Here is a 24,430-nt window from a genome sequence, read left to right on the forward strand (position 1 = left end):
GTACTAAAACTGTCAGATATATCAAGTTCTGTGACAGCCGGAGGGGGAAGAGCTGCAGTGTTGCAATCACGTGGTTCTTGAAATTTCCCCCCCCCCCTCTCTCTCTCTCTTCTCTCTCTCATTTACTGAGACTCGAGATTTTTTGTTTATGTACTTGTACTATTTGTTTTTTAATACTTTCAAATAAAAAAATAATCAATAATAATAATAATAATAACAATAATAATAATAATAATAAGAATACTGTAAAGAAATACAATAAGTACTAATCTATCCATGTCACTTTTAATTAAGGTTAACTCCTCTCTCTCTCTCTCTCTCTCTCTCTCTCTCTCTCTCTCTCTCTCTCTCTTTGCCACACAATAAGAATAATAATGTGTCCTAGTGGTAACTCCCTCCCTTTCTTCGCTGGAAGCGTTATAAGTATTTTTTGAGAGAACAGAGAGAGATAAACACTCTCTCTCTCTCTCTCTTTTACCGAGATGAAAGAATTTTTATGGTACTAGTATGTAAAATGTTTATTGATAATTTCAGTTATTTAATAATAATAATAATAATAATAATAATAATAATAATAATAATAATAATAAAATAATAATAATAATAATTTAATTAAAACTTTAATTACAAAAACTCGTCAAGTCAAAATATAAACTGGAGACAAAATTAACTACAAATTCAAAAACACTTTAGCTGTATCAAAACTAATTGACACGCAGCATAAACCATTGAATAAATAACAGCATAAATAATCAACATACATCATAAATGATATAGATAAGCAAATAATAACCATAAACAGGCAGTAAGAACAATACTAAACAGGCAGCATACCAATAATACAATAATAAATCAGCAGCAAAAATAAACACACTGCACCAAAATAGCGTAAATCCAGGTAGCATTACACAGTACGTAAAAACTGCAAACAATCTCCATAGAGATAACAAAGACAGACCCAGCTGTCAAAACAGCTAACGGGAGCAACACATCCATCACATAGGCAATTACGGCCGAATCGTCTGCTGCCAAACTGGAACAAATCCGTCCCACAGATGACCATGGTTTGATCATCTAACCATCCTCCTGCTACTATAGCCAACAATTAAGGTATACCCGCTGCAAACGCCTACATGCTGCTATGCTGCTGAGGACCTGACTCGCTGCCATACTAAACCCGACTGTCGAACTTCAAGTTAAGACGACAGAACAAGTAAGGAGGCAACAACCCACCATGGACAAACGATTGTTCAACAACTGAACGATACCTCACAATATATATATATATATATATATAATATATATATATATATATATATATATATATCTATATATATATATATATATATATATATATATATATATATATATATATATATCTATATCTATATCTATATTATATATATATATATATATATATATATATATATATATATATATATATATATATATATATATATATATATATATATATATATATCTATCTAATATAATATATCGTATATATATATATTTATATCTATATATATCTATATATAATATATCTCTCTCGTCTCCTCTCCTCTTCTCTTCTCTGTCGTACCTCTTCTCTCCTCTCAATGCTCCCCTCTCTCTCTCCTCTCTCTCTCTCTATATATATATATATATATATACTTATATATATATATATATATAATATATATATATATATATAGATATATATATATATCTCTCTCTCTCTCTCTCTCTCTCTCTCTCTCTCTCTCTCTCTCTCTCTCTATATATATATATATATATATATATATATATATATATATGTATATATATACAGGGTGTAACACGTGTTTATGCAAATATTTCGAGAAATGAAAGAAAATGTTCTATAAACATTTGCATTTTAAAGCCTCGTTTGTCAGTGAGGTGAACTTTTAAAATAAATTTTTTCCTTAACACTGCTGTCAGCCAACATGGCATTTGCGATGTCTGATAAGTCAGGGAGAAGGGGAGGATATGGGGGAGGGAGGAGGGTTGATGTGGGATACGTAAAGAGGCAGTTCAAATACAGAAACGAGGAAACGGTGCTGCAGCTCCACACATCAATATTTAGACCTCATCTTGAGTATGCTGTACAGTTTTGGTCACCAACACTTAGAAAAGACATAAATAGATTAGAAGGGGTACAAGCAAGAACCACAAAGTTAATTCCATCCATCAGGCAAATAGGTTACCGAAGACGGCTAGAGAGCCTGAACATGTATGTCTTGGAAACACGACGATTGCGAGGCCAACTAATAGAAACATTTAAAAAACTCAAAGGCATAACAGAAGTAGACAGTAACCTATTTATGTTAAACGAAAACCAGACAAGAAATAATGGATGGAAACTAGAACTGAAGAGTTACAACACATCCCACTGTGGAACTTTACATACAAGATATGTGACACATGGAATAAACTACCACTATAAGTTGTAAACAGCAACGGTGTGGAAGAGTTTAAAAGAAAGCTAGACTAAATAATTAGGACACTGTGAATGAACAGTAAAACCTGCTCCTAGAGATAAGTGAGCACAAGATGTCTCCACGGAAGGACTAACAAGTCTTTGAGACATCCTAATCCTTTAACTCCTTTAGCAAGGGAAGGAAGGAGAGAATGGCAATAAGGTAAACCCCTGTTCAGGTCTTTACCTAACTGCCTCCGACTCTTAATATTCTTACTAGCCTTATTTCATATGAATTACGATTCCTCACTCATCTGAAAAGGTCCAGAAGTCAGACATTTGAGCTTGCAGTTCCTATACTTCAATCAATATGTCAGAGGCAAGGTACTCCTCACTCTTTCACCCGGGAGGAGTAGCCCAGGTGTGCCGAACTCCAGTCATTGAGTCTTCCTAAATAAAGGACCGTAGTTTGTATATAGTGTAGGAACAAACCACAATTTTTAAAAGTAAATTGTATTTTTCCTAGCTATATGTACAGTGGACTCCCTCTGTTCGTGGGGGATGTATACCGGACACCCGCCCCCCAAAAATAGTTAAAACTTACGAATACTTACAACCCCTCAAAATGCTTATAACTGCCTGTCTTGAAAGTTCAAATACCAAATGTAGACGTAGTACATTAAATGACATCCTACTTCAAATATACTTAAAATACTATTTTATTACCTACTGTATTACTCTTTGAGATATGTGCAGCCAATAACACACACACACACACAGCATGGAATTGGCAACATCCTATATCCTACTATCAAAAGTGAAATTATGAATTATTTCTGAGACATAGAGAATAATAATGAAAAGAGAGAAAGAGTAACTTCTACGACTCCTCCCCCTCCGCCAGCCATTACGTATATCAAACTGTCATTTACTCCCCCGCCTTCCTTTCTCGAAGACTAGGTGGGAATTGGTATTTCTTTCATTAATCTTATTAATATTTGAAAATTAGATATTAGGCAAATCATTTATTTATCATACTACAAAACAAATAAACATACATAAGTAAGAAATATTTTATTGTTATTGTTTAATCTCATTAAACTTAATATTATTTGAAAATTAGTATACTGTCAAATTGTTATTTATCATGAAATGTAGTAGTACCCTTAAATATATGTACATACAATTTTAACACCTTCAGCCAAAGCAGAGGGAGAGAGTTACAACTATTATATTATACGTATCTTGGGGCAAGAGAGAGAGAGTTATCCTTATTTAAAAGAGTGAAATGGAAAGATTATGGTATTTCTTTAAAATACGATCATATATGAATTTTGTAATTTCATTATTATTATTATTATTAATTGAAAATATTAAAAACATATGCATACATGTACCATAAAAATCTCTCATCTCAGTGGAGAGAGAAAAATTAAGCGAAGGTTAGTGGGCAACTCGCTCCCCCTCCTGTCACACTACGTGACATACTTGACCACTCTGGAGCTCAGCTTAGTACCTAGATCTAAGAAGAAAGATGCGGGTAGAATGGCTTTTCCTTCATTCTTACATAAATTTTCAATTTATAAACCAAAATCTTACTAATTCACCATAGTATTTTCTTTAATGAATTATTGTTATTGCTATTTACATTAATATTAATATTTGAAAATTAGTAAATCATTTATTTATCATACAAAAACATGCATCTCTGTAAGAGAGAGAGTGAGGGAGAGAATGATTATTTTTATATCATGTGATATTTAAACTTATTAATACAATACTGTATATTAATCCATATTAATATTTGAAAATTTTTATATTATGTGATATTTAAACTTATTAATACAATACTGTATATTAATCCATATTAATATTTGAAAATTAGTAAATAATTTTTGTATCATAAAATAGTATTAGTCATGAAAATAACCTCAAAATACTCTAATTAGTGAATATTTATCATTAAAAAACCTGCGAACCGGTGAATTTCCCGCGAATAATGGGTAGATGTGGTCCAAAGAAAAATCTGCAAATAGGTGAGTCTGCGAATATGTGGGGTTGACTGTAGTATCTACATACAAACCTAATGTAATTTATAAATTAGGCTCACCTCATGAAACTCCTCAATCTGAAACCTGGGCCAAAAGGCAAACTGGAATGTTTACATCCGGGCGGGCGGGTATTCCCGCCTACCGGACTATAGTTACTGCCTAACGACCTTGTTCAAGAGTTTAATGCCTGTTTTCCAGCTTCTCTGAAGGTAATTATTAAAGTAATGGACCTCAGATTTGTATAGTTAGGAAAAATACAATTCACTCTAAAAAAAATTTATTTTTGTTATACTACTTTGCTTGAAATCCATATCCTTATTAATTTACAATTATGTTTGACTATCATCATCCAGTTTACATAAGAATTATGCAAATGGCCTCTGTAAGTTGTGTACTGTCTGGTAAGGGCTATGTAGTTAGGTAATCTGAGCTACTTTAATATACTAAAGCATCTTTTGATGATTACAGTACTTTGAGTTCCATATAAAGATATGACTAGATTATTCAGTGAAAAGAGTGGCTATGAACTCAGCCATTAATCAAATACTGTATTATTTTGCAGGTAAAGAATTGCTGATATGGGTTATGAAATGCATGGTTATATATTCTTTAACCATAGCACCTGACAATTTAATCTGTAGATGGTTATCTGGTAATCTCAATCAGATAAGTTATCTCAATGCTAGATTTACAGCTGCCCTGCTAAAAGTTGCCTCTTGCGTTGTATACCCTCACACAGAAGGGGTGTGTGCCATCTGCATCATTTATGGTAAAGCTTAACATAATTTTTTTCATTGCTTCTAAATAGGATATTAATGGATTTTTAAACATTTTTATTCTGATATTTGGCACACCCAATTTTTCTGCTGGTGATTTAGATTTTTTCACTACCTTTGACTTATTAAATTGTTTCTTTTTAACTATATTTGCATATACTATGGAGAATATCTGGAATGTAGTATTTTAAATTCCCATGCAGCCTTTTGCTTAAAATTTTGATAGGGGCAGTAAACTGGTTTTGTAAAATTTTGCTGATAAGTACTACAGTACTATTGTGTTTTTTAAATGAAACATCCCCCTCCTCCATTTCTTTGTCTTATTGTAACTTAACATGTCTCGTCATGTCCAATATAATACTGTATTTAATTACATCCACCATGCTGCTTTTCTTCATAGCTTCAACAACTTTTTTAAAATCATTAAAAATGTCAAAGCTTGATCATTTACAGAATTACCTTAATAAGTAACAATGGTCCCCTATAATACAGTGAATATGTACTGTTTGTATTTCATAATAGGAAATTTATGGTTAGCAGTGTTTCTAATGGTTGTTGAATATTCTAGCTTGAAATTATTTGTTTTGTTTTCTGCAGTTTATAGTACTCTATCATTTACAGGAACTACCCTTATGAATAAATGTAAATAAAATTTAGTTGTACGTAGTATATATTGCAAGATGAAGATAACTGTACATTAACTGGAATGCATTTTTCACGGTAAACACTTACAAGTTACTTTAAATACTGTATTTTAAGTGAATGAATTGTAGATTAGTATTAAATGTTGGTACTGGTAATGATTAATTTAAATATTTCAGCCATTTTATGAATGCATGCCTTGAGAACTATTAAAAAAAGTGCCTGACCAATCAAAACGTTTTACATGCAAGTCTTCAATTAGGTACTACAAAACATTCTTTGACCGATTATTTTTAGCAACATCGTGTTATCTCTTTTTACTTCAGTTTTAATGTGTTTTGGTATTGTAGATCATTCAAGTATTAGTATTTCTGATTTACAAAGGATGATTATTATCTCTTTGAAGAAAAGTGGAAGAAAGTTTATGCTTTCAACTGTGTCTTTTTTCAGACATAAGCAGAGTTGGATGAAACTTGCTTAAGTATTCAGTGGGTACCTTTCTCAAAATGACAAGTTATGAGAAAAAAACAATGTTTTACCATACATAAAATTGAGCCAACATCTTCAAAAAGTTAATTGTGCAGGTTTCTGTCACATCCATTAACTGTGATGCATTCAAAGACTTAAGACAAAGAGCCAGCACTTACAGCATTTGGGCATATGTTAACAAGGTCATGAACTCCTGTAACTGTGATGAACACAGTGAACTACATGTGTGACAGGGTAGGATTTAGTGCTAAAAAAAGTGACAGTATTATTATGTTGAATGTAAGGTGATGTTTAGTAAGCTCATCTACTCATGACTGGCTTACTATTACACAGACTGACAGCAGTAAAAGGTCAAGGGACTGATGCTTATTAGGAGATTGTATATTACTAAGAGGTCACAATTGTTGTCATGTGAGAAAGCAATTGCCTGCAGAGATGATGTTTATTCCTTAGAGAGAGGGCTTGTAGGAAGGGAGTCATTCTTTCTGTTTTATTTTATTTCTTAGATGGTGGTTTTATGTATGGTGGACAAAGAAGGAAGAACATCCCCCGGACTCCTGCCTCAAATGGGCTTTGTGAAGAGATGCTTATCTCATTAGGTTTTAACAACATAAGTAGTGTTTCTGATTGCCATGAAAATTTAGCTACCTCTTTTGGATTCAGGAGATCAACAATCTTGACAGGAGTGAGTGGAAAATTAGTGAGTAGGACTGGCAGAAAAGATCTCCATTGAACTCAAATAGTCTTATAATTTATAGTCAAGTTCCATGATCCCACTAGCTTTGCCATAAGGTCCCTGTGGTGACTCCAGTGTCAATAAGCATGTAGTAACTACATGTTGGCCTGATGGAAATCATCTTCAGGAAGGCCCATTGAGCTGCTGCTATCATTTTATCATTTATGACTGTCTCCAGTTGTTTTGATGATGATGTCTGTCATGTCAGGAGGCCTGCCCTTTCTATGGGAAGGTTGATTTTTTATGGCAATGAACAGCCGTGACCATGGGTTTTAATTTTACTCTTAAGAGAATGGAGACCATATTATTACATATCAAAAGTTTATATAAATCTGGTGAGGTGGAACTGAGGGTTATAACGTTGGTGAAACCAAGTTAGTGTATCTGGGGTTCTTATGCAGCAAACTCATGGAAATGTCACAGCATTTTGGAAGAAGCTGGTTACAAGGATTAACATCTAGAGGCTTCACCATCTCTTGGCAGAAAAGAAGAAGGTTAAAAAGTTGAAGTATATCTTAGTTTTACCCGACATCAGGACTTCATGTTTTATGTTATCATGAAGGCATCTGTAAACTACATTCTTTTAGATATCATAGAATGGTCCTCTCAGGACCAACAAAGAAAAAGTTGACATTTCAAGAATGATATCCATTCTGAGAAAAACTGAACTTTGAAGCTCAAATGTCTTGGATTTAGCAGAGAACAAGAAAAGCTATTAGGCTTTGCTATGGTTAACACTGTTAAAATTCCAAGAGAGGATTGGCAAAACAAGTCAATGCTCTGTTCACCTTGATGATTCCAGTATCAGGGCAGGCAATATCATGAAAGGTGGAGCTGCTATTATCATGTTTTGGCCACTAAAAGTGTTTTGGATTGTAGTTTTCTTTGAGTTACAATTCTCCAAGTAGTAATGTGGCTGCAGAGGGAGAAAGCTGTGATGGCACCTGTATGTGCTATGGCTGCTAGAACAGCTATGCTGTGTGCATAACCACTAGTCTGGCCTTGGTTAAACAGCTGTCAGCATTATAGAAGCCAGTGGCACTCTCTTGGTTCTGACATGGGTGAGATTTGGGATCAAAGGTGTGACTACTGATGTAACCCTGATTGTTATTCTTAGCATGGATCTGAGGTAGAACTAGTCATCAGCAATAAAGCACAAGTCTGTAAACAAGTTACAGAGATAGGGATGAGTTACAGATCCATAGCTGAGTCACATATTTGCAATCAAGTCACAGATCAATGGACAAGGAGTGGATCTACTAATGAGTTCCTGACCCAGGTTTGAATCACTATCTTAATTGTCATTTCAATGTTAGTGTGGCACTATTAGCTGTGTGGCAGTGTTCCTAGCACTGGACCATGATTTCTGTTGATATGGCTGAGATTGTAGTCCTGGCACCTTATCAGTCATGATCCTAGAGTGGTTGTCCTCCCAATACAGGAGATATCTGTTAACATACTGTCACTGGTGCAGCTCATAATAAGGCTTGTGGAAATGATGCAACCTTAGGGTTCGCTTTAGTTGCAGCTCCTGTCATCAGTTCAACTCTGGAAACAGCTTTGACCTGAAGAAAGTTTACATACTTCCATGGAGGATTAGACTTATATCTGGAACAGTGCTCAGAAGGAGGTGCATGAGAGGCCAGTGAGCAGTCTTAGCAGGTTCATGTTCATGGCATGGAGCCACCAAACTTGTGGATTGGTGTTATGACATGGATCAGCCCCTTCACAGACAGCAAATGTATTCTTGTTTAGAATCTTGTTTAGAAGGCTGGAGTGGCTGTTATTAAATGTATAAGGCTTTTGATGGCAGTTACATAGATTACTAAATGTTTACATATGGGAGGAGACATCAGTAATGGGAATGGCAGACAAGCCACTGCATAGGTAAGAACAGGGAGAAGTGGCACCATGTAGCTTAGGGATAAGGCTGGTGGAAGAAGATTCCTGGTAATATGTAGTATCAAAGGCACTTTCAGTGAAGAGTGGGAGACCAAAGCCAAGCCAAATATCAAGAGTAAGTTTTGTGGTAAATTAAATTGTGCAAGCCCAGTACAAAAACTGAGAAATAGTTTCACAAATAAAGATAACTAACTAAGATAAATCTTAGAATCTTTGATTATTACTTGTAAGCAGAAAAAAAGAATAAATCTGGTCTGAAATCACTGCAGTCAATGCTCACAATACATAAAATATAAGTAATACTGTGTTGCATGGATATCAGTGTGCAATAGTAATGGCTGGGAAAGCATGAAGGTCACCTTGGCATTTAACCTCATTAATAAATTATAAAGCCTTTACAGCAGTACATACTAACAGCTTCTGCTAACCATACAAATGACCAACATTCATAGTAAAATTCTTGTAAACAAATAAAGAAGTACCTTACAGAACATTGTATAATATAAAAAACAGGTGTTGACGTAGGAAATACCCATTTTTGGTAGTCGCTGTTGAGTCCTCAAGGAGTTAACCCTTTCCATGATCTATCCAGAGCTCCATGGTGACCAGACTAACGTCAAAGAATTCTCTTTTAGCCGGTCTTGTGTCATGATAATGAACATTATAACGTGATAAAGAATAAATGGACTCGGGATAAGAGGGCACTTTCTCGTATCCTCAGTGAATGCTAAAACCCAGTTTATCTACATCCAAACCCACAAGAAGAAGAAGTGGCTATGTATGTATGCGCTGTCATATGTTTACATATGACCAAACACTGACCATGAAGCCATACCTTTCTGTTGGTAAATACAGGATGACCCTTAGCCAAATCCCATGTCTTTTCATCAGGGAAGTGAGATGGTTTTGAGGACTCAACAGCAACTACCAAAAATAGGTTTTTCCCACATCAAAACCTGATTTTATATAGCGTACTGGCTATCTCATTCTCAAGGAGCTTAACAAAGAAATTGACAGGTGATGAAAATTTATCGAATTTTAATCTGAACAACCTGAAAACAATTCTTTATTCCAGATACCTTGAGGTTTGGTAGCAAAGAACAAGAAACTAAGTGCGAACTCATGTTTTTTTAGGGTGAAGCTCTTTGGTAACTTCTCTAAGCATGCCGAGTATGGTTCCCCAGCAATAGCTAGCCTACCCACCTGTTAGGAAGACCCAAGGTTTGTCACTGTAGCACCTATGGTTGAAGACTATCAAATGCCACCTACGGATACACAGTGTAGTCGAATTTGTTCGAGCTTGTGGCAATAGTGTTGCTAGAGTGTAGGAAAAAAACAGACTTTCTGGGATGTCTGACGTGACCTTTAGGCTTTGAACTGGGCATAATGTTTTGTATACTAAATCTAGTTTACTTAAAATAGGAGATTTCCTTCTTAAAGGAATCTCGTTCTTGGCCAGAGGACAATAATAATTAAGGGTCAGCCATTTGCATGATGTATTGTCCCTGTCTAAGAGAACCCAGTTTGCTAATACAAGTTCCTGATGCTAACGCAATCAAGCATGTAAGTTGTGGTTGTATTGGGTCCACTGAATAGGGGGGCTGATCAAAGTGTAAGCACCTTGTTCAGGGACCAAGTCATTGAAACCTTTCAACAACGGGTCTTTGTAGTGCAAAGAATTTCTGACTGGGCTCTTGGTATTGATATAATCTAACCATATCTTCCATGCATACTAGCATTGCCAGATCTATGAAGTCTGTAGTTTTTGCCTAGATACCTAGCAATGTTGGGCAAATAATTTTTACGGTGGATAATATTTTAAAAATCTACTACCCGGAAAAGTCTTGGCTCAGGAAGAAGGATCTGTAAACGACTGGAATGAAACAGCGGACAGTATTGGAATTTTTGTCTTTGCCCATTATTAAAATAAAAGGAACCATCGCCCATTGTTAAAATAATAGGAACCAATGCCTATTTGGCTAATTTGTAGGAAGCCATCTCTTGTTATTGCGCGACTGGCAGTTTGTGATTCTCATATGTGGCGAACAAGTCCACTTCTAGGTGTGGAAGCATGTTAGCTATTTTCTGAAAAGAGTGGTGAATTGCAGACAAGTGCCACTTCCTTGCTTGTGCCATCGAAGGATGGCTAGCATTTTCATATTAAGAGGAGGTAGGAATCATCCTAACCTCATGATGTAGGACAATGCAGTCATATTGTCTAGAACCAACCAAATGTCTCTTCTGCAGGTTTGAGTTTGATTTGATTTTTTTTAAAGAGACAAAAGGACAGCCATCAGCTCCAGGAAACTGATATGAGAGTTTTAGAAGCAGTGGAGGAAGGCCAAAAGGTGTTCACCAGTTTCTTCAAAGGGTATTACTACATAAAATCTCCCATGCACATTCATCTAGCGATGTATGATAAACACTGAGGCTCACTGTTGCCTATGTAATTCCACATGCTTACCTACACCTACATTAGATGTAGTAGGTGTGCATGTCCAGCACTATGTAAAGCTTGGGATTATGTAGAATGTAGAGTGTAGCATGTCTAGATCATAGAGCTTTGGTGATTATATAACTCGACTTGCCTGACCTGTAATGTGTCTTGTGTGTTACTGTTCCTCCTACGTGGGGTTGGGATTCTCTCTCTTTACACCATCACTTGTATGAAATGAACCTTATCAGACTCTCATTCTATCTAGATTGATACCTTTTGTGCGATTTCCACTCTATGGTAAATTATAGATGGTACTTGGTGATTTTTCCAGCTTGCACACAAATTTTCTCAACTAAAAGGCTCTGATTAGAATATGTATTAAATAAGTGCAACATTTTCCAATTTTAGACTAGAAAAATATAGTACTGATCAAAATTTTAAGTACGTACAAGTTTCTGATTCAAAGTAAATTTTGTATCGGATAAAGAGCCATTTTTACTTGAGTAGAATACATACCTCTTGAAGATGTCTTTTTTTTAAAACAAGTATGTATATCTTTGTAGGGACTCTTTTTAGGCAGTGTTCATGATTTGGCCAAAGATTCTTACAAAAAAGTAAAGGAGGGAATACAAGCTTACTTACCTTGCCAAGGTGGGTACCTTTTGCTAACCAAAGAGCACAGTAGTCTTTAACTTTGATAAATGTGAGTATTGGTAGTATGAACTCTTAATTACATATGAATCTCATTTGTTTTCAAAAGAATCACCAATTGGTACAGGGTGGATAATGTGGAAAGATATTGCTGACCCAGTAAGTAGTTAGCAAATATAGTACCTTTGATAAGTAAGGCAAAAATTGACTATGCATTTCTTTCGGTTCTTTATACAGCAAGTTTGAGGTCTTAGAAAGACACTAGAGGCTTTTAGAAGACAGGTCTACAAAATTCTGAGATTAACAGAAGAAGAATCAACAAGATGTACTGTTCAGAGGACAGAAAATTATTTGTATATTCGAAGATTTGTGGCTTAGGTGCATAAGTCAGGGAGAGAAGAGATTAGTATGGAAGTGATAGGACACTGACTAGTGGAGAGGACCTAAAAACCATGAGGAAAGGGAATCCAGCACTTTGACTGCTGTCAATGTTAATTTGGGTGGAAAGTGCACCAGAGTGAACTCATTATGTGTCTAACCCCAGAAAAGAAAACCTTTCAAGTTGCTTGATTGATGATGGTGATGAATAGTGTGGGACAATTTTTGCCTTTTATATTTTCAGTTCTTATCTGTGCATGGTAGTTCATTCAGATTTATGATAATTGATAGGCTTTATTCGTGCATGAGTGTTCTAGCTTTAGGGAGATATAATACATAACAGTATATTACTGTACAGAAGGTTATAACTTGTGAGAAGAGGAGATGAGTAAAATTTAATCATGATGAGAGTTATAAGTTATGAGTTGCCTTACATATATATTTTTCTTGTATATAATTTATTCTTACATTGCTCATTTTCAGCAAATGAAGAGACTACTAGAGTTCTTTGGTATAAACATTTATATGCTTCTTTATTTTGGAATGGTGTTTGGCATAATATAAGACAACTAATGAACCATTCATTAATGGTGTATGTTCTTTTGATTCATGTGGATAACTTTGATTTTAGTCTATTTTCTTTTTAATTTCTTTTTACAGTAGGCGTAAAGATGAGTCAGACGATCAGCTGGAAGAGGCAATTTGCCCGCTGGATGGAAGACCACCGGGGTTTGATTATTGTGTTGGTAGTATTGCCTCTTTCCCTCATTTTTGATTACTTCATGAAATTACGTCACTGGGTCTTTCGCAAGTTCGTTTCAGCCCCTGAAAAACATGATGAAAGGGTTCAAGCTATTCAAAACAAGGTATAGTATTGTACTGTACTATAGGTATAACGGTATGCTCATGCCTGATTGAGGTCCAAATTTTTCAGTTGGAAGAGTAACACTTGCTCTTTGTACTATACAGTATATATCTATAAATTTTCATGTATTATCAGTGGCCATGTAGAACTCAAAGTTAGAGGAAAAAAGAAAAACATACTTTATATTTATTTTTAATGTTTGAGCACTTAGACGAATGGAATAGAATACATATACGTATAGATTTTAGGCCAAAGACCAACCACTGGGAGAGAGGTTTCTTTGTAAAGATTTTTACCTCTTACTGTATAGATTTCTTGATTTTATTTTACCACTTTGAATTTTTTTATTCAATTCAGATCATGAAGTGGAACAAACTACCCAAAGATGAAAAGAAATTGATGTGCACTGCTCGTCCAAATTGGCAGTCCCTGTCCACAACTTTTTTCAGAAAGGTAGGGGGTTTTAATTTTTCATTTATGTTTATCAGTAATTTCAAAAGATTTCATTTCATAATTTAGGAAACTTTCTAAGAATGTTTACTATTGTATTATGATACCTCAGACCATTTACCTTTTAGAAATATACTAAATATAATACTGCTGCCATTGTTGTTAGGGAGAGGAGGGTGGGGGTGTGATTCGTAATGGTCTGCCCTTTGTGGAGAAGTGCCTTCTGGTCTTAGATCCTTACTTCTTAGCAAAACTAAAAGCTAGTACATACGTACTTCTATGTTCTCACTTTCTCTATTTCATCCAGTTCCATATTTCACTAGTTTTCTTCCATATTCCTATCCAACCTTTGTAATTACTACTTCTTTGTGCATCTGTGGGTGTTTCCCTTAGTACAATAGCTCTTTTAAATATTTTACTCCATTTGATTTACTTTGCTTCCTTACATCTTGTTATCCAACCCCTCAAATGCCTTCTTTTTCTTGTCGATTATCATGAAGAGATGAGTGGAGCTCAATTTCAAAGCTAATAGTGGGAGCTGTAGTGGTCTTGTCAACCATCTGATACTGTTTGGAGCTGAAAGATATCAATATGATATGGCATATTTATATCTTTAGGTTAGAACAAACATTTCTAACTGTCCCATGACTTTTAAGTGTGGGTAGTTTTTGGGGATAGGACTACATTTTGTCCAACTTGCCTGCTAAGGTGATTATGTTAATGGTTGTAGTATACTGGAATGCATATATATAGTGAAAGCACCCTCTCTGGGTAGGGTAAGGAGTGGACATTGGAAGTCATATCTTGTTGGTGTCATATGTGAAATGCTGGTGGTGTCTTTTTGAGATTTTTAGAGTTTTTTCTCATTTTACTTAAACTATGGATGTGGTTATAGTGTCTCCTCCTCCTGAATCTCTTGGCAAATCATGACATTGTTGACAACCTCTAGAACCCATATAGATAACTTTTTACCATCTCTGATGACTAGATGATAGCAAATGGAAAACATTGTAGTTCTAAGAATACTAAAGTGAGATCATTTGAACACATATCTGACAATTGTACAAAGAAACTAAATGAAACAGGAATTCAATCTCTCATGGCATAGAAATTTAGTTGTTATGTAACTTTCCAAGTAATTACATTGCCTAAAGTTTCACTCACCAGCAGCTTATGATTTTGAAATTTGCAGTATTGGTAGTTTGTGTAGGTTAACTGGCCCTGCCCATTTTCAGGGTAAGGAAGGAACGACATGTGAGAGTCGTCAATTGTTTTCTGCTGGCTCTCGACTGAAGTTCCCTTGTGAGCGGTTAGCTTGATTTTGATTTTCGTCCATTTCTTCATCGGTGTTTTTCTGCCTTTGGTAGCCTTTGGCTTTGTATTTTGTCAAGTATTCTGTTATGTTATTTGGTAACAAGACTTTATTGCGGATATTGACTTACTGGTATATTGAATTGTAATTTAGTTGACTTGTTATCATGTTCGACTCAAGTGCAACTAGCTTATGTACGAGACTAGTAACAAAAGCCAAATACGATTCTTTATCACTACTACTCATTCCCTTCTGACTTCCCCTCATATTCCAATTTGCTCTACTTACATTTTCTCTCCTAAACCTCTCTTGGCTTCTGCTCCAGCTCCTTTTCCAATTATTTCCTGCATTCACTTGCACAGTTTTTCTTCCTCTTTCCACCCTGTCTCTTGTATACTCCTCACTCACCAAAGTGTCCTTATATCCTTCCATTTACCATTTCAGACTCAACATACATCTCCTTTGGATCATCACCACCCACTCTCACATCTTCTAGGATCTCTAAAACATCCTCCCAATTTAAGCTCTTCCCCAACCAACGCTTGTGACTTACTTTCTTCTCATTCAAAAGTACCTAATTTTCTCTGGATGTTGGCCTAGAACCTCCACATGAGGTGTTTGTTTTCTCAATTCCTTCCTCTTCACACTTCCTTCTGGCCAATACTTCTAGCCTGTGGGTTATAAGCCCATTTCTTCCCCAGCCTTCATTTTTGCCTCCTCAAATTATTGTCCTTATTATAGACCACACTCCCTTTCATTCTTTTCACCTGCCCAATCCCTATCACTTTGACTGACTCATACCCTGGCTCACTCTCACACATACTGCTATACCACATCTTCAACCATCCATCCAAGAATTCTCCCATCTGCCTCATCCACACACTTTTATTCTCCCCAAACTTTTGTCTACAATACTTCTCATACTCATAAAAAAACTCTTGTACTTTGTCTTTTCCCTTCCTTGATGAAGGTTTGTTCACGTATGAACAAATGACAAATTTTCTAAGACAATTTGTATTTTTCATAGCTACAAACCTGAGGTCTTAATGTTGTACTGCCCACCTCTAGCTACCCCTCTCTCTTCTTAAAGACCTCCTGGGTTGGGAAAGACTGAATGCTGTAGCATGGGTGCATGGTCCTTGACCACTTTTCACCCGATATACGCACACATTGCCAGATCTCACAAGATTCCTTGCTTTTCATCTGCAATTTAACTGGATCCAGCTAGGCGCTAGAAAATTATCCCATTGTTAAGAACTCAGGTTTGTAGCTATGAAAAATACAAATTGTCCTAGAAAATTTGTCATTTTATACTTTTTATGTTGATAGCAAACTGATTGTTGACTATCTCAGCAAAGGACAGAAAATTTGGCCTTTGAAGGGGTTGCCAGGTTCAGAAGTTTGCAAGGCTCTTTGGCTGATATGAACTCAGAACCTCCATCTATTCCAGGATGATGCTAATTGCTTCTCTGTGGCCAGATAAGGTTCGTTACCCAGATCTTCTACTCTCGCTAGTGGATCATCCCAGATTCTTACTCACCGGGAAGAGACAACAAAATATATCCAAAAATTCTGGCACCCTGCACCTTTGCCAAAAGATTAATATGGGAAATCTCAGAGATCAAGGCTTTTCTTAAGTTGCTGTCATAGTTATGGCCAATTTTGGCCAACTGTCAACCATTAGCCTCTACCAGGCAAAATGGGGTCTGTTCTTTTTTGGTATAGTGGTAGGGGCACTGATCCTCTCGATGTCTTTATCCTTGTCATTGCTAATGATGACTTCATTCATTTGCTCCAGCAGTAGAGTTTATCAACATCTACTTGCAATCAAAGGCTACATCAACCTCTTCCTAAGTTTTTGAACTCCTAATCTAGCCACTAAAGTAGAGCCTCTCCTTAGCCTTTAGAAGCCTCACCGTGGTCCTATATGAACTGTTGCAGATGACTTATATCGCACATTATGATGAAGGCCACTTTCCTTTCAGCTTTTGCATCTTTGTCGTAAGAGTTCAAAGAAATACAGGTGTTCTTTGCTTTTCTCTTTGTCTCCTCCTCCTCCTCATCTTCCCTGTTTACAAGGTGGAATCACAGCCAGCCTATTGCAAAAAGGCTAAGGAGTTGTCATGCATGAGCTGCTCACTAGTCAAAGGGATGACATATCTGCAGCTCTTCACAGAAGTAGGTAACCATGTGTGGTGTGGATGGACTAGTAGATGGGTCAAATTGTAGGTTTGCATGGGACCTGCATAGCAAGTGGACAATAATTTCTTCCAACATCATTCTGTGCTTCCAACTATCAGTCTATACTAGGTAAAGTGGGTCCAGTTGTTTTGTTGGTGTAGTGATAGGGGTGCTGATCCACTCACTATATATTCTTGTGATAGCTGAGGTCAATGACTGCAATCAAAGGCTACAGAACAGCTCCTTTCCCAGTGCTGGAACTCCAGGATCTGAAATGGCAGGCGAGACCTCTATTACTTTAAGAAGTCCTCTTTGTAGGACAACTCATCCACAAAAGAGTGTACACCTCAAAAGATGTAGAGACCTGGCCATCATCAGTCTATGGACCGATGAAAAGTATTGCCTTGAAGTGGATTCATGCAGAATAGATTGCTTTCTCAGTTGTTGAAGAAGGGGTCATAGAATAGGCTCCCTTGGTTTTGTTCCAAACGTTATCATGGTTGGACCCTTGGTATGACATGATGGCCAACTACTTTTTCAGTGTGTACTCTGAGGAAAACTTGGAGAAGTTCAGAAGGCTGTTAGCATCAGGAGGAAAGACAGTGACTGTCCTGTCACACCAAGGCATTAGAAAATAACAGCTCAGGACTCCATTATGCAGTATGTAGTTTCCTTAAATGTTCCTACAGGGTCTGTGAAGGGCTACACAGCTAAGCCTTTGGGAGTGGCTGAACAGCACTGGGCCTGAATAGAGGACAGTCCTCTTCCAAAGCCCAATCAAGCAATCAATCTTGTTCTTCGCTGTTGGTGGGCCAGGAGTCCTCTGTTCATTGTAATCTTCCACTCTCGCTTTGGTAGGTAAAATGAAGTACTGTGGCTGGCAATCTTCCTCTCTAGTTCCACAAATTGGGGAGATGCTTGTCGTAACATTGGGAAGTGTGTGGTATTGACAGCATGTAGCCAGGTATGTAGGCCACTCTTCAGGATGATTTTTGGTTTCTTTTCAAGGACTGACACCTTCCTCTTTGTCTGTGACAGGTCTCATTTCCAGTCATTCTTCTTGGATCATCCAGATCTCTTATTTTGTCTGGAGGAGGACAGTCATTGCTGGGGGAAGATGTGCTGGAAGTCATTGACAGCTGCTCTCCAGTCTGTACCTCAGGAGCATCACCCACAAGTCCGTGGACACCTTTATCCTAGGATCTGTGGTAGTTGCTCAACATGTGTATTGCTTGGACTCCATTGGACAGAAATCTTAGTTAGCACAGAGTTTAATTGAATAAAGAGTGAATGGTTCATCCTGTTTCTCTTTCTCTCTCCTCCAGCCAGCAGCAGCAGGTGAGTTACACATCCAATCTGTGTCTCCTTTTAAACAAGCGGGATGGGGCAAGCAGCAGCACATTAACTTGGGGTTTGTGGGGGTTCTGTTCCAGATGATAACTGAAAATCGGCGACAATAGCACCAATCCCTGGTTATTGGTGCCGATGACCAGGGATTGGCGCTTCCGTTAAGTGGGGATCAGTGCCAAGAAGCGGGGATCGGTGCATATCAGCACAGAAAATCCAGTTTTCGTCATCGCTAGACAAGCCCTATAAAACCAGACCTGATAACTGGGGACTGCATATTGTCTTCTGAGCTGGTGTTTCCATCACTCATAAGAAACTAGGTTCTTTAGAATGTCATAAATCAAGGTTACAAGAATGCAAATTCTGGCTTTCATCATATCTGTAAGAATTCACTCCAAAGGCATGTGTTTCTGTCCATAGGCTGATGAGTGCACCTGCAGGGTACCAGATCTCTACATCTTTTGAGGTATACACACTTTCTTGAGAGATTAGTTGTATGAAAAGGAGGTGGGAAGAGATTATATACAGCTCACTTCCTACAGGAGGCCCCATGCAAACTTGACTCAATCCATCCACTTCACCCATGGTTACCTGCTCCTATAAACAGCTGTAGATTTGCCAGATGTGCACAGGTGGTTACAGATGTTTTCCCTTCCCTGTTCAGTAAATTACTGGGAAGCTGGTACTCCCTGGTGGGAAGAAGACCGAAGACCAGTCATGTTTTTTCAGACAATATGCCTCACTTTTTAAATCAACTTTTAACAGATGAAGGTTTGTATGCTTGTAGGAGCAAAACCTAAATCTGGATAATTTGCAGTTTTCTTAGATATGCAAATCTGAAGACTATTATCATAATTTCACCTGTAACAACTTTGGGAGGAAAAATTGATGCTGACAATTAATTGACTGGGTGGGTCTCCCAACCCCTCACTCACTAGCCAGACCAAATTTTTTGGAAGGTATGTCCATATAGAAGACTTTTGGTTTTTGCATCTTTGAGAAATGTAAATTATTCTGAACTTGCATTTTAATTGGAAATTCTATCCTTCCAGACACTGAATATCAGCTTCATTTACAAGAGAGCAACTGTAGAATATTGTTGTCACTTGACTCATTGTAACTTATTAGGTATTGAACATAAGTTGTAACAGATTTTTATGTTAACAAAAGTGTCTTTGAATTTTGTATGCCTGTAGTAATTTTTTCAATCAGTAACCAGGTACTTTCCTTTTGTATTTTGTATCAGGATTTATGTCACAAAATACCCATCCCACTATATGATATTCTGGAGTTGAAGCCAAGCAGTATGACCATTCGTGTTGAACCAATGGTAACTGTTGGTCAGGTTACTGAATATCTGGTTCCACGTGGTTACACCCTGGCAGTTTGCTTAGAAGTTGCAGAGGCATCTCTTGGTGGCTTAGCCATGGGTGTTGGAATGACTACATATTCTCACAAAGTAAGAAAAGTTAAATTTGTTTTTGTGATGGGGAAACTGTTTTTATGAGTTCCTCTAAAAATTAATTTTTCATCTAAATAGAAATACCACTGCAAAGTTTTGTGGCCCATGATTGCTATGATGTAAATTTGTTTTTACTCTATATTTTTTGCTAGCAAGAAAGTGATGTCATATATGATGGCAATTTGACATTTTTCCAATGAAGCATGTGCAGTTTAGGATTCATTTAAGAATTGATTTAATAATGTTACGGTTTAATTGATTCACATTCTGTCCCTTTGGTATGTAGATAATACCTATTTAGGAATGTGGATTAAGGTATGATTTAGTATCAAAGTATTAATGATTTTTATCTTGTTTATATACTATATTTGCAATTAGGTTGGACTATATCAGGAAACCATTGTAACTTATGAAATGGTGCTGGCAGATGGGTCTTTGGTGCATGTAACAAAGGACAATGAGTATAGTGACATGTATTACACACTTCCTTGGTCGCATGGCACCTTGGGTTTTCTAGTTGCTTTGGAGCTTCAAATAATTAAAATTAAGGTAGGTAAAATATTTAGTGGCAAAATCATCTCTTGATAAAGATAAAAATAAATATGCTAATTTGGTTATCAAGCAAGAGCCCTTTTGGATGCCCTTATTGAAATGAAAATTGAAAAATGCGAGTACAATACACCTTAGATGTTTTTTTTCTTTTTGCATAGTATATGATGGAATTATAATCAGAATTATATCTCTTTTACAGCCTCATCTGAAATTAGAGTACATTCCAGTAAAAGGTCAGAAGAAATATTGTGATATGATGAGAGATCTTTCAGGAGCTTTAGACAAAGACAAAAGTACACCAGATTACCTTGAAGCCACTATTTTTAATAAAGAAGAGGCTGTCATTATGGTTGGGAACTTTGCTGATGTTCCAGATGATGAGCAACATAAAGTGAGTATATGATGTAAGAGGTATTGTATGTTCATTTTTATAATAATAGTGTGTTCTCAACTTGCAGTGCCACCAACTTACAGCAATTCGATCGTACGGCACTTTTTGAGTTCCTTAACTTAATGTTGTGTTAAGTTACGGTGCTGTAAGCACTATTGACTGTGCTAACGGCAAGAATAGGCATCAAATTAATGGCGCTTACGGCACTATAACTTGATACAACATCAAGGTATGGCATTTTAAATGCCATTAAAGTGCTGATAATGGCAAAAAACCGACTTAAGTTGGAAATTGACTTTCGACAGAAATCAACTTATGGCATGGCACTGGAACGGATTCCCCGCTGTAAGTCGAAGTACGTGCTCATTTGGTATTGTGAGTTACCTCATAATAGCCTGTAACTTGTTCCATGAATGGCACTAACCATGACTTTACCAAGAACATCCTGCTCCTCTAGGAGTGAGAGATATTCCTTAAGTGAGGTATATTTTGTAGTACAGCATTCAACGTCTTTACTCTGAGTGAAGCACCGGTCTTGTGCTATTTGCATTTTTATTTTGCCTATCTTGCCTTTGTAAATTTTCCTTTTTGTTCCTACAAAATCACAAGCCCTTATGTTTTAAGAGGATAACTTTCAGCAACAACTGGTTTGGGTGTCGAAGCTTGGTAACACAGTGGGTTGGTGAGGGGAACCATCTACTTGTTTGACTGCAAGCACTCACTTTTTTTTCAGCTGTACTACTATTGTGTTTGTTGTAGTATCTCTTTCCACTGATATGATATCCTGGTTTATAACTTTGGTTTTGCTCTTGAGTGTTATTATGGTTGTTTCTGACTATGAGTATGATTGTGGAAAGGATGGTGAGTGCTGATTCACTTATTGGAGAGAGTGAACAGAGAAAGTTATAGGTGTAGCAGGGTATGTAGCTACTTTATCACTGTGTCAGTGAAAGGAGTTTGGGACAGAGAGGAAGAGTTCCAAGAAGGCTTTGTTAGTGTTATTGGAATGTAATTACCCTTTTTTTCTCACTGCCTTGCACCATACTTCACTCTTTCTCATCCACCTTCTCCACACCTTCCTCTTCTCTATTTCTGTACCAGAGGAAGTGTAAGAAGAAGGCTACCATCTGCAAGAAAGCCTGCAAGGCTTCTCTTGGATGTCTTCACTGAAGAGGGATGACAATCCTAGCATGACATGTCACCTGCATGACTACTTGCCTGTGCTCAGTACTGTTCTAGACCTTCCTGGTTAAGGTACTGTTCAAGCACAGGGTTGGTAGTATAAGGTTTTGCTGCTATGGCTTAAGCAATATTTCCAGCAGATCTGATTCTGTGGCTGGCTTTAGAACTGAGGACAAATTGGTAAATCATGCTCAGTCTCCAATGTCTTCCAACTGAGGATTGCTGTTTGTTACTGATGTAATAAAATGGGAAATTTAGCTTAACAGTCCTCCAAGCAGTTATCGGGTCAGGTTGATGTCAACTCTTTCTACCATGGTTGAAAGTCCTCATTTTGTTGGAGATCCGGTAGGGTCTGTGTATCCCATACCCATGGAACCACAACAGGCCAATTGTAGATGCACTTTATTGAGGTCATGAGAACTATCTGTTAGTGTAGTGGTTTCAGGGAAGTGACCAGAGTTCATTGTTGTCACCCAGTTGATAGAGCAGACCTTAGGTTTTGTTTCAAAAGTAACTCTGTCATTATTTCTGCCCTGGTCACCACTTATGTAGGGGATCCAAAGCAGTTTAATTTGTTGAGCTCCGGATCAGAGAATTCTTTGGCCCTAGCCATTCCTTTGAACTTCTTACCAAATCTTTCACACATCGGTAGAAGGATGCTGAGAACTGCCCTCTGCAAGTGGGCTTATCAGTTGAAGATTAATGAACAACCTCACATTGTCGAGACTTCAAGATAGAGGGATTTCTTTTTCTTTCACCAAAGCAGGAGCCATAGTTTAACTTCCTTCCAAATATCATAGTGGTCTAACCTGTGTGCAAGGTGCAGGTAGGGAGAAAAAGAAAGGAATAGAGTGCAATGCTGGCTTTCCCCTTTCATGCCTGATATGCCACTGGGGAATGTGGCAGAAATAGGGTCTAGACTTTTGGATTAGTTAGTGTTATTTTGAAGGGTTACAGGCTACCCTTCAATGACCTCCAATTGCCAATCTCCTATTATGACCATTCCCAGCTTATTCTCCAGGTTCATCCAGATTTGTCACCTTGTCAGCAGAGGTGACAGCAGTGATAAAAAGGTTGTAGTGAAAGTTGATGACTTCTATTTAGGTTTTACAATCAGCTCTTCATAGTGAATAAACTGGCTAAGACTGGAAACCACTCATTGATTTTTTCTTTGAATTAATTTTTCCTTCAGATTTGGTACAAGATGTAAACTGCATCGTCTGTGGAGACCTGGAAGATGTATTTTGTCAGATAATCATCCTTCAGGACTCTGGAACTATCTCCACTTCATCTATAACAGGACAGTCTATCAGTTCAAAGCTGTTTGCTATGAACAGTTGACGGGACTTTAGATGGTCACGTCAGTTGTCACCCTGGTATCTTCTTTGGCTCATTCATATAGGATACATATTTTGTATTATCTTGATGATAAATCAATCCTGGCACCCTCAGAGATGCAGTTGCTCCTAGATCAGTATTATCTCCACTCTCTTGTCAGGAGATGAAGACTGGAGTATGTAGTGGTTGGACAGCAGGAGCCTCCTTGAGGAATTCCTCCAAGCACCTCACCTCCAGAGATACTTCAGTTCTTGGATGCATTAATCCTTAATGGATGGATAGCTTCTCAGGAGTAGGAATAACAGGTTTGAGGTGGTGGACAGAGTGATCCTTTAGGTAAGCAATATTAAGCGCCATCAATTTGGAAAGAATCGGGCAAGAAAGAGATGCCAATACTTCTATAGCCCATAAATTCACCCATGGCAACTTTTACATCGGCTAAAATCAAGACTTGGCAGCTCATGCAACCTTAGTAGTGATTTTGACTCTGAGGCTAATGTACTGCTCATAAATATACCAAAGGGCTGCTGTTGGTTTTAGTTCTTGTCTTTTACAATAGTATGTCAGTTGTGAATGTAATTTTGCAAAGGAATGTGCAAAGAAATATTAGAAAAATATTTACAAATAAATAAAAAGATACTGAATCTTTGCTCTCGTAAATTTACAGGAATATTTTTCAACAAATATGCTAAGAATTTGTTACTGATTTTATTTCTTATCTGTACTGATATTGTGTGAGTTGCAATTATAATTTTACAAAATAAAATAGAATTATTTATAAAAAAAATGTAGATAAGTTGTTAAGATTTACGATTGCCTTGTAAAAGAGGCCCCACAAGGAGTTGTAAATACTATGTAGTCATTTTCAA

The 24,430-nt window shown here is 36.9% G+C and overlaps 1 protein-coding gene across 3 annotated transcripts in view; it reads left to right on the forward strand.

Annotated features, from left to right (window-relative positions):
- The window catches only part of LOC135220839 (delta(24)-sterol reductase-like), a 242,130-nt gene that overhangs the window by 84,673 nt on the left and 133,027 nt on the right, over positions 1 to 24,430 (forward strand). The window contains exons 1-6 of one of the 3 annotated variants that reach the window (XM_064258398.1): positions 5,050 to 5,239; positions 13,142 to 13,347; positions 13,704 to 13,799; positions 19,883 to 20,095; positions 20,477 to 20,647; positions 20,850 to 21,041. In XM_064258398.1, coding sequence (XP_064114468.1) covers positions 5,056 to 5,239; positions 13,142 to 13,347; positions 13,704 to 13,799; positions 19,883 to 20,095; positions 20,477 to 20,647; positions 20,850 to 21,041 — 1,062 coding nt within the window. In that variant the 5' untranslated portion in view covers positions 5,050 to 5,055. Of the gene's footprint in view, positions 1 to 5,049; positions 5,240 to 9,844; positions 10,033 to 13,141; positions 13,348 to 13,703; positions 13,800 to 19,882; positions 20,096 to 20,476; positions 20,648 to 20,849; positions 21,042 to 24,430 lie in introns of those variants that run through there. The other 2 variants (XM_064258400.1, XM_064258399.1) reach the window with 2 other exon arrangements.

The sequence above is a fragment of the Macrobrachium nipponense genome, chromosome 2 (assembly GCF_015104395.2).
Source record: "Macrobrachium nipponense isolate FS-2020 chromosome 2, ASM1510439v2, whole genome shotgun sequence".
NCBI lineage: Eukaryota > Metazoa > Arthropoda > Malacostraca > Decapoda > Palaemonidae > Macrobrachium > Macrobrachium nipponense.